This window comes from Oncorhynchus masou, chromosome 9, assembly GCF_036934945.1.
Source record: "Oncorhynchus masou masou isolate Uvic2021 chromosome 9, UVic_Omas_1.1, whole genome shotgun sequence".
Classification (NCBI taxonomy): Eukaryota; Metazoa; Chordata; class Actinopteri; order Salmoniformes; family Salmonidae; genus Oncorhynchus; species Oncorhynchus masou.
Genome location: NC_088220.1, coordinates 35,721,566 through 35,733,024, shown reverse-complemented (window position 1 = coordinate 35,733,024; position 11,459 = coordinate 35,721,566). Strand labels below are relative to the sequence as shown.

Below are 11,459 nucleotides of genomic sequence, written 5' to 3'. Positions count from 1 at the left end.
CTATAGTTTGTTAACAGAAAGAAAGAAAGAAATGTATGGAGTGGTTGAGAAACGAGTTTTAATGACTCAAACCTAAGTGTATGTAAACTTCCGACTTCAACTGTATGTCAGATGCCTACTGCGTCTGCTATACAGATATAGACAACAGACAGGAGGGTAATTCGTTAATTTTCTATTAACACACGACCCTCCCCAGCCCTCCCCCATTACATTTCGATCTGCCCCTTTGATTATTGCACTGGGTGGAAAATTTTAAGGAAAACGTTTGCATTCAACTTTAATAATGTGCTTTACATTTGGTTTGCATTTGCGTATTGGATATATCCAGGGGAGAAAAGGAAGCACGGATGGTATATTAATCATTGCATCCATGGAAAATTTGTTAATTACTGTAATCCTAAAATGTCCAACCGCTTTCCGCACTTCCGACCACAATGAAGACGTTCCCATCTGTCGTTTGCGAATCCAGCAGGAGTTGCTTTATCATCAAGCATGAAGCTCCAAACTACTTTTTTTTTAACATAGTCTATCCAGCCCAAACATCAGAGACATAGGCCTACAGATGCATTTATCAGTCCGTTAATGTAGAAATATTGTGGAATTTTCTGACCCGAGATGGTATTGAGGTCATGCATCTATTGATTTTACCATTTGAAGAGGATAAATTGACTTTGTATTGAACTTCCTTTTCTCATGGATCCGGATGTAGCGCATCCGCGACACCAATCAAACCAGACAGTCAAGAACAGAGGGGGGGATGCGGCGGGTGGGGGAATCTTTCCCCTCGCTTGCGGGGTGCCTTTTTCTTAAGGTGGCTTCGAAGTTATGTTTAGGCCCACTATTCACTTGAGTTATAATACAACGGAGTAATGAAGGAGTTGTCATTTCATTTTATATATACCCAATTTTATTACGGATTTAGGTCTTAGGCCAACAGTTTTCAAATAGGTCGTCATTGTAAATAATTTGTTCTTAACTCACTTGCCTAGTTAAATAAAGGATAAATAAACAATTTAAAAATACATTCTAAAATGATTTTCTGTCTTGAGTTTGATTTCTAACTATGCTATGCGTAATTGGAATGGTGAGACGCCGTGGAATTAAATAAAACAACGCTATAAAGATTGATACTTTGTTGTCACTGTTCCATAGTTTGTAAGCACAAGAACAAAATGAGCTTTATCTGCTATTTCAAACAGCTCCACCTTAACTGCTGCACACATCTCTATCGCCCGGCCTTCCACATCTGCCCAATGAATTAAGAGCGGATGCGATGTATCCTTTTTCAGTGGAGTGAATGGCCAATGGGAGTTGGCTTGTCGAGCAAACACTGAGCTCTACGTTCTCATTCATTCAGAGTTAGACAGGCATGCAGTGTTGAAGAGAGCACGTCCTCGATTAGCGCTTGCTTTTGAGCATTCCGCATAACAAAAACCGTATTTTACAAAAAAAGACTCATTAGAATTCGGAGACGGAAGCCATTGGATATATAATTATTTGTTTTCATATTGTAAATTAATTAAAGTGTGCTTTTTAAGAAACCGAAAGAAGATTATTCCTACAATTGTTACTCCGCTCTAGGACTAAACTGGGTTGTCTGTCTAGATCGGCTTCAAGTGCGCAACCTTTATTGGGTGTATCAAGAAGCGTGGATTAACAATTTCTGGAACACAGTGTGTAATGCAGCAGATTTTAAGAAGGAATAACGAAAGAAGATAAGCTACAACATCGTATCGGGATATAACGCAATCGTTACGAATGTTAAGAGCTAATTAAAATACGCTTGGACAATTTACTTGGATGGAGTTTTGGCATATTGGTTGATGGAATCGACGTTATGGATGGTTGCAGATGGGTGCGTATCTCCCCCTCAATGCGTGAAACACATTTGAAATGTCGGGTTTGGTCATCGATTCTTTGTTACTTAAATGTAGACTGGATACGTCAAACCCTCTGATGCAAGTAGGCTATGCGCGTAGTGTTCAGAACTCCGGCTTTGGGAACATTGTTGCCACTGTAGTTGCATGGAATAGGCTTTTTGTCGATGGGTGTCCTTGGGAACACTCATCTGGTGCTCGAATCTGTAGAGTTGGCTTAACATTCTTCACACGCGTGTGCCCTCTACTCGGTGTGTCTATTTAACGCCGGTCATTCGACTTTCGAAAGGAATCAAAACGGTCATAGTACGGTTGTCAGAGTCGAGGATCTCACGGCGCAAGCACCCCTCCCCCACGATAGCCGAGTTGTTTTCATTCATAAGGTTTCCCCCCTTATTTCGATTCATCTCTATCACATGGGCGGTTGCTCGGTCAACTTAACCCGATGGCATAGACATGTTTGAAGTATGATATGGCTAAAAACGGCCTATTTATGTCCCTTTAAAAATATATAAACATATAATAATTATACCACCCATCCAAATAATGGCTAAACCTAGTTATTGTGCTCCGTGCGAGCTACTGTGGATATTTATGAAGCAGAGTCAATAAATTAGAGCCCTGATCATAAGCAAGCTGTCTTCACGTAGATAATTCCTGTCTGTAAATTGTATAGTCTTTTTAACTCGCTTGCGTCATGCTGATTACACCTTGCCAATATGTGTTTACCGATCAGTCCCATTTGCACTCCGGTTTCGACGGATACGCGTTTATAGCTAGGCCTGATACCTCGGCTAATTCCAGAAGCTGTTGGTATCCAATAGGCCTACGAGTAACGGTATTAGGTTTTAATTCGATTGTAAAAATGTGCTTTTGAAGTTATTGAGAAGCACAATAACTTAAACATTTGCTTGAAATTACATGGACATAAAGTCGACACTGACGTTGTGGCATTTTGTCGCGACCCTAGTATTTTTATATTTATTTTTTACCCCATTGTCTTCACATTTCCTTCAAATCGTCTTCCGTTTAGTAATAGAATAATAAGTGAGGCGGCTCATTTTGTCCTCTTGAATCGTGGCCTCGTTCCGTCGCCGTGGCGCTTTATAATGTTAACTAGTCATACATATGTAAATTAGACCGGGAAGTATTTGTACTGAAGTTTGGATGTGTGCTTATTGAGGAAGCTACAAAACGAGTTAATAGTATACTTTTCCACGGCTTGCTTCGCCCAGAGCATTAACATGTGCCATTGTAAAGGGGATGTTGATCAAATAAAATAGTTGGGCTATGTAAACATGCTCTTAACATTGTTGAAGGTAGGCCTGCTGAAGTGTTTAAAAACTATAGATATTTTTAAAAGCACTAAACAGCCTATAACACAAAAAAGCATACAATAATAATCGCCTCAATAGAGGCATATTATAACAGATGATCATTGCTGAAAACTATTTGAACTACTATATAGAGACCATCCGGGGATCTGTTGATGGTTTTACTTTGTCAGCTCTTTAGCCTTTGAATCTAAAATGCTATGGGAACAGTATTCAAAACCTCCACCATCCTAGATCACATTTACAAACGGCATCCTTGTCTTTACTGATGGCTCTTCTCTGTGTCTCCCTTGCTGCCCCCTTGCAGGTTTTCTGATGCATGCCAAGTCCACGGTGAATGTCGGAAGTGGTGATCACCCCAGATGGCGCTCCAAAGTCAACATGGCCCTGGCGGTTCATTAGTGGTGATCCAGCAGCCTTCCCTGGAGGGCCGGCAGAGGTCAGATTACGAGCGGGAGCTCCATCATGCCGCCATCCTCTCCCTGGACCAAATCAAGGCCATTCGCTCCAGCAACGAGTACACAGAGGGGCCATCGGTGGTCCGGAGGCCCCCTGCGCCCCGCATGGCACCCAGGCCCGACAAGCAGCAGGAGAGGACTCACGAGGTGATCCTCGTCAATGTGAACAACAACTATGAGCACAGGCCGGTAGGGCATGGCCACCACAGTGGGGTGGTGGTAGTAGCCGGAGGCCAGCAGTGTAGCACCAGGGCCCCGGGCCTTAATCGCTCTACCAGTACAGGCAGCGCGGCCAGCTCCGGGAGCAACAGCAGTGCATCCTCTGATCAGGGACTCCTGGCCCGCTCGCCACCCTCTAGACCGGGGATGGTGGCCCTCCACCAGCACCACCACAGAGCCGAGAGGACTCAGCCTGTTCGGGCTCAGCCCAAGGCGCTGCTAGCCCCTCAGCATGGCTCTCACCCGCCGCCGCCACTGGAGGCACCGCTCAAGCCCTCAGGGAAAGGGGACGTGGCGTCTGGCCACCAGTTCATCTGCGAGCGCTGCGGGAAGTGCAAGTGCGGGGACTGCACAACCCCAAGGACCCTGCCCTCATGCCTGGCCTGCAACGGCCAGTGCCTGTGCTCGGCGGAGAGCGCCCTGGAGCATGGCACGTGCATGTGCCTGGTCAAGGGCATCTTCTACCACTGTTCCAACGACGACGAGGGAGACTCGTGCGCCGACCACCCCTGCTCGCTGTCGCGCTCCCACTGCTGCTCACGCTTCCTCTGCATGGGATTACTGTCGGTACTGTTCCCCTGTTTGCTGTGCTACCCGCCCGTCAAGGGGTGCCTGAAGGCGTGCCAGGGCTGCTACGACCAAGTCAACAGGCCCGGCTGCCGCTGCAAGAACTCCAACACTGTCTATTGCAAAATGGAGAGCTGGTCCCCGCAGGCCCTGGAAAAGCCTTCCTGATCCCGTGTGTGTGTGTAGGAAGAGGGGCAGTCGATCCCCATGCGGTTCTGACGATGATAATAATATTCACTATTGATGTTAATCAAACATTTGAAGCACCTCCCATCTGCCTCCCTTTCTCCAACGGGGAATCCTGCTAGGAGTAAAGCACGGAATATGAAAACCACTCAATTATTTTTTATATTTCCTTCCTTTTTTTCTGACAGGGCCATGTTTTTACAGATCAGTGTTTTGTCTGAACTGTTTCTGTCTCTCTTCAGCTACTCATTAAGAATATTCTGTTAGCTAGGCAGTTTCCCTGGTGCTTTAAGCTTCAAGTGAGAGCAGCCTCTTACCAAATCTGTGAAGGACTATCTAGCCAGGCAATATGTAGCTGTTACCACGTGTTCATAGCTAACGAGGATTGTGTGAATTCCCAGTTGCTACCACACTAAGACCATGGTTATCTGGGTTTCTGTGCTCGAGTTGCATTATGGAAAGCACATGCATCTCATAGTATTCTGTTGGATATGTTTGTCTCTTCTCCTCTCATCATTCACACACATTCTGTGGCATTCTTCCCTGTTTTTTTTGTTTTAATTTTGTAAACTGTATGCTCAAACCCATAAGAGTAAATTCTGGCTATTTTTTTAAAAGAAAATGTCTGTTAAAACATTTTTTTTTTTTTTTGTAAAAATATTTATTATGTGAAGCTCTATTTTATGATATTTATTGCAAAAGACAGTCTTAAATGTACTCATGTCTGAATATAACAAAATATCAATACTTACTGAAAAATTAAAGGGTGGCACAAAAGAAAAAGCTATGTTAACTTTAATGCAGAAAATATATTAATAATGAAAAAAAAATGTTGTCTTGATTATCCTCATTACATTGACCCTTGGGAGTGATTTGTGCTGGTTTGAATGCTTTCAGGGTATTGATGTTTCATAAGCAGTGAATGGGTCCAAGTCTGGTTCTTGCATACACCATAGAGAACATTCCTGAAACTGAGAACAAACTTTGGTTGATGATTTACTTCAAGCAAGTGGTGCTTTTCTTTGTAAAACTTGGAATACTTTGGTCAACAGCAAGTTGATATTTACTCATTTGGAATTCTGGTAAAAAAAAATAAACTTAGTGAGTCATACGTATATCAGCAATGAAGTTTTCAAGATATAGAACTTTCAAAATATAGAAAGTGCAAAACACATCATTCCTTCTGTATTTTAATGTTCTATATCAACTTGATTGTTGACATGCAAAACATTTTGGGACTGTATCAATAGTGGACTAATGAAACAAATACCAAAAGAGTTTGAGTGGTATTTTCCTTTAAGAAACTTCATTCCAGCCAAGAGGTCACCACCAAACTTAGTAATAGCTTCATTCCTTTGTTTAAAAAGTTGCTAGATCAGGATGTTCCCAACTCCTAAATGGTCTCCATATTGAGGCCACAGTGTGTGTCCAAGAAATGAAAGCCACCATTATGACTACCCAAGGCCACCTGTTCAAAGATAATAAACCAGCTATCAATGCTGAGCTTTTATGGCATGTTCCTGCACTAAAGGCAAAGATGGGGCAGATACAGACCCCATTTGGCTGCCTCTTTTTGTCATTGAATTTATCACTCTGGACGTTTTCTGACCCCCAGGGGATAAGTTCATCACTTCTAAAGTTGGTGGGCCTGAAATGGCAGACCGGCAACAGGAAATGCAGTGGAATAATAGGGTTTAACTTTGAGTGGGCAGTTAGTCTGAAATACTATGTTTCAGTTTAGCTGGAGCGGGAAACTCTTGACCTCGAGTAAAACAAGCACAGTTATTCAGTCAGGTAATATGTGTAATATAACTAGGTTGTGTGGTAAACATTGAGAAGGGGGTATTTTTGTCGAAAGCCAAGTGGCATTTTGTGATTTAGCTGACTAGGCTCTTGCTGGGCCCAACCTGTAGGATTCCCTGTCACTACAGTTTGCATGAACAGAACAACCCTTCCAGATGTCTCGTTTTATTTAACATGCTTTTTCACACTTTGCATCTGGAATGTTAATTTTTGTTACACTGAATTAAGAGTGAGTTCGTGATTTGTCCATTTCTGTTACCTTTTAGAGCTTGAATTTGAGCCCCATTTTCTCATGGCTCCTGGACATTTGCAAATGTTTTTTTTTCTTCAGGTTTCACTTTAGATCCCTGACACCGAGGACAGAGCTAAAACTGAATTCAGGAGGCGGCCAACATGAAGCTAATGTTTACTTTGTATTTTCCAGCCTGATCCAAATAAGGAAACCTCGTCGCTCCACACTTCCAGTTCTCAGATTGTAACAAGAGACCCTTAAAAACCTTCCTTTTTTTCAATCAGATGAAATGCCTAGCTGTTAAGAGTGTTGGGCCAGTAACCGAAAGGTCTCTGGTTCTTATCCTCGACCTGACTAGATGAAAAATCTGTCGATGTGCCCTTGAGCAATGTACTTAACCTTAATTGCTCCTGTAAATTGCTCTGGATAAGAGTGACTAAAATATAAATACCAAAATAATATAAGGGTCTTAATATTTGTTTTCTATTTCAAGGATCCCACTCTAAGAGATTATGTGTCATCATCGCCCCTACAAGCTTCCATATTTTTCATCAGTCTTGTGTCAAGTCCCACACTGAGGTGAAAGTCAATCTGAGTCAGTTAAGTCATTCCATGGCACAAGTTGCCACAAAGCGAACTGGCTCCCTCGCACTTGATGCAGAGTAAATTTAGCAGCACCACACGCCCACGGGGTGCTATTTTTGAGTGTGTCAAGCTTGGCGGCCCTTCTCCCGGGGCCCTCTGACAGCATTGGGGCCTTCAGAGTGCAAACATGCATGACTACCCTGTGAGTCATCACGGTGGAACCCACAAGCTCTGCTGCCGGCCGGGGCTGTCCTTAGCCAGGGCACTACTGCTGACGCTGAAGCTTTTCTATAAACACTTCCCGGAGCATTCGTCACCAAAGGCAAAGCTCAGCTTTCAGTGTGCCTAACCTCAGTGCCTTTCCATCCTTTTCTTAATAACATCGCAATGGAAATTAGCATTCATAGAGTTTGTTGGGTGAAATCCTTTCTGAGAGACGGAGGGAACCATATCGTGGTGAATATAGACACGTTTCTGGTTCAATGTTTTTGGAAATATTTTTCCCATAGCATTGGAAATCTGATGAATCTTCATTCATCTGAATGGAGTAAAAGTTAAAGATAACAGATAACACCTGCTACAACCAAATCAACATGTATTGGTCACATGCTTTGTAAACAACAGGTGTAGACTAACAGTGAAATGCTTACTTATGGGTCATTTTCCAACAATGTGGAGTTAAGAGAAAATAGTGACCCAAGGAGTAAATAGTGTCAGTATGCACGTGTGCGTATGTAGTGTGTGTTGGGATGTCAGTGTAAGTATGTGTGAGTGCGTGGGTAGAGTCCAGTGTGTGTGCATAGTCAGTGCAAGAGAGATTGTGTAAAAAAAAAGGGTAAATGCAGGTAATCTGGGTAGCCATTTGATTAGCTATTTAGAAGTATTTTCTTAGCAGTCTTACGGCTTGGGGGTAGTAGCTGTTCAGGGTCCTGTTGGTTCCAGACCTGGTGCACTAATACCGCTTGATGTGCTGTAGCAGAGATAACAGACTATGGCTTGGGTGGCTGGAGTCTTTGACAATTTTTTGTGTAGAGGTCCTGAATGGCAGGGAGTTCAGCCCCAGTGATGTTCTGGGCCATACTCGTTACCCTCTGTAATGCCTTGTGGTCAGGTACCTTGCATTAGCCTTACCAAGCGGTGATGCAGCCAGTCAAGATGCTCTCTAAATGGTGCAGCTGTAGAACCTTTTGAGGATCTGAGTGCCCATGCCAAATCTGTTCAGCCTCCTGAGGTGGAAGGGGCACTGATGTGCCCTCTTCACAACTGTGTGTGGACTATGTTAATTCCTTAGTGATGTGGACACCTAGGAACTTGAAGCTCTCGACCCGCTCCACTACATCCCCATCAATGTGGATGGGGGCCTGCTCCGTTTCCTGTAGTCCATGATCAGCTCCTTTGTTTTGCTTATGTTGAGGGACATGTTGTTGTCCCGACACCACACTGCCAGATCTCTGACCTTCTCCTTATACGCTGCCTCGTCGTCGGTGATCAGTCTTGCCACTGTTGTGTCGTCAACAAACTTGATGAAGGTGTTGGAGCCATGTGCAGCCATACAGGGAGTACAGGAGGGGACTGAGCACACACCCCTGAGGGGCCCCCTTGTTGATGGTCAGTGTGGCGGAGGTGTTTTGTTGTGGCGGATGTGTCTGGTTTCTATTCTGAGGCTGGTTGGTTACAAGGAAAACACTTGTAACACTAAAATTTACTTCAGTGACCTTTTTATAATTCACATATTAGTAATAAACAATGTTTTATCAGGTGCTGGGCCTACTTTGGCAGAGGTGTTCCTTTGGAACCAAGCCTCTTTGCATTTGCTCCTTGGTTTCACACACAGGGCCAGAGTGTAAACCCTTCACACATTGTCCCCAAGTGCTGTGTGCCTATGCAGCGTTACTGCCATCTGATACCACACATTATTCCCAAGCCCCTCTTCCTGTCTGTCTTTGTCTGCCATTTTATGGACAAAGGCCAGTAGGGTATAGGGAGGAGAAGGCAGGGGTTGAGTGAGAGGGTCAATAACCGAGCCTTGGCAATCATTCAGAGGGATCCTATTGTAATTAATGGCCAGGCACGTTTGAGAGATGAGCTTTGCGCTAGATCAATAGCTTTTATTTCATCACCGGGATTGATTCATCAGCATCCAGAAGGCCACTTCCTCCCAGACTGATCACAAAGTCTCGGCTAATACCTTCTAACCAACGATAAGTGTGTGTCCTACTAATGCCAAATTCAATCAAATCCAAGTGGCTAACAAATCTAACAAATGTAACAAGAAGTGAAGACGGTTTGATAATTCTGTGAAGAAATGCTCATTTGGGTCTGGGAAGGTGTAGAAAAGAGAATTACATCTAGATAATTTAAAGCAATGGTTTGATGGCTACGTGTTCTGAAAAAATACACCAACAAAATCTCCATCTATTTTCTCAAACTTTGTAGGCTACAGAGTTACAGTGAAGTGTACTTAATGAGCCACGGTATATTAGCTATGTATACTGCTCTTCCTTCTGGCCGGATGGGCCCACATTGATAAGATCATGTCCTTGCTCCTTAACACCCCAGAGCTACAGTGGGGCAAAAAAGGATTTAGTGAGCCACCAATTGTGCAAGTTCTCCCACTTAAAAAGATGACAGAGGCCTGTAATTTTCATCATAGGTACACTTCAACTATGACAGACAAAATGAGGGAAAAAAATCCAGAAACTCACATTGTAGGATTTTTAATGAATTTATTTGCAAATTATGGTGGAAAATAAGTATTTGGTCACCTACAAACAAGCAAGATTTCTGGCTCTCACAGACCTGTAACTTCTTCTTTAAGAGGCTCCTCTGTCCTCCACTCATTACCTGTATTAATTGCACCTGTTTGAACTTGTTATCAGTATAAAAGACACCTGTCCACAACCTCAAACAGTCACACTCCAAACTCCACTATGGCCAAGACCAAAGAGCTGTCAAAGGACAACAGAAACAAAATTGTAGACCTGCACCAGGCTGGGAAGACTGAATCTGCAATAGGTAAGCAGCTTGGTTTGAAGAAATCAACTGTGGGAGCAATTATTAGGAAATGGAAGACATACAAGACCACTGATGATCTCCCTCGATCTGGGGCTCCACGCAAGATCTCACCCCGTAGGGTCAAAATGATCACAAGAACAGTGAGCAAAAATCCCAGAACCACACGGGGGGACCTAGTGAATGACCTGCAGAGAGCTGGGACCAAAGTAACAAAGCCTACCATCAGTAACACACTACGCCGCCAAGGATTCAAATCCTGCAGTGCCAGACGTGTCTCCCTGCTTAAGCCAGTACATGTCCAGGCCCGTCTGAAGTTTGCTAGAGAGCATTTGGATGACCAGAAGAAGATTGGGAGAATGTCATATGGTCAGATGAAAGGACAAAGAATGGAGGACAAAGAATGCTGAGTTGTATCCAAAGAACACCATACCTACTGTGAAGCATGGGGGTGGAAACATCATGCTTTGGGGCTGTTTTTCTGCAATGGGACCAGGACGACTGATCCGTGTAAAGGAAAGAATGAATGGGGCCATGTCTCGTGAGATTTTGAGTGAAAACCTCAGCAAGGGCATTGAAGATGAAACGTGGCTGGGTCTTTCAGCATGACAATGATCCCAAACACACCGCCCGGGCAACGGAGGAGTGGCTTCGTAAGAAGCATTTCAAGGTCCTGGAGTGGCCTAGCCAGTCTCCAGATCTCAACCCCATAGAAAATCTTTGGAGGGAGTTGAAAGTCCGTGTTGCCCAGCAACAGCCCCAAAACACCACTGCTCTAGAGGAGATCTGCATGGAGGAATGGGCCAAAATACCAGCAACAGTATGTGAAAACCTTGTGAAGACTTACAGAAAACGTTTGACCTCTGTCATTGCCAACAAAGGGTATATAACAAAGTATTGAGATAAACTTTTATTGACCAAATACTTATTTTCCACCATAATTTGCAAAGAAATTCATTAAAAATCCTACAATGTGACTTTCTGGATTTTTTATTTATTTTGTCTGTCATAGTTGAAGTGTATCTATGATGAAAATTACAGGCCTCTCTCATCTTTTTAAGTGGGAGAACTTGCACAATTGGTGGCTGACTAAATACTTTTTTGCCCCACTGTGTGTACAACACCCCTCCTTCTCCCTTTCCTTTTTTCCTTGATATCTCAACCAAGAAAAAAAAATGCCTCCCAA

The 11,459-nt window shown here is 43.5% G+C and overlaps 1 protein-coding gene across 1 annotated transcript; it reads left to right on the top strand.

Annotated features, from left to right (window-relative positions):
- Positions 1–1,303: 1,303 nt before the first annotated feature.
- Positions 1,304–6,120, top strand: LOC135545944 (protein sprouty homolog 1-like). Its single transcript, XM_064973945.1, has 2 exons — positions 1,304–1,855; positions 3,519–6,120. Exon 2 carries the CDS (start codon positions 3,574–3,576, stop codon positions 4,621–4,623), a length of 1,050 nt encoding a protein of 349 aa, XP_064830017.1. The 5' UTR covers positions 1,304–1,855; positions 3,519–3,573; the 3' UTR covers positions 4,624–6,120.
- Positions 6,121–11,459: the final 5,339 nt, after the last annotated feature.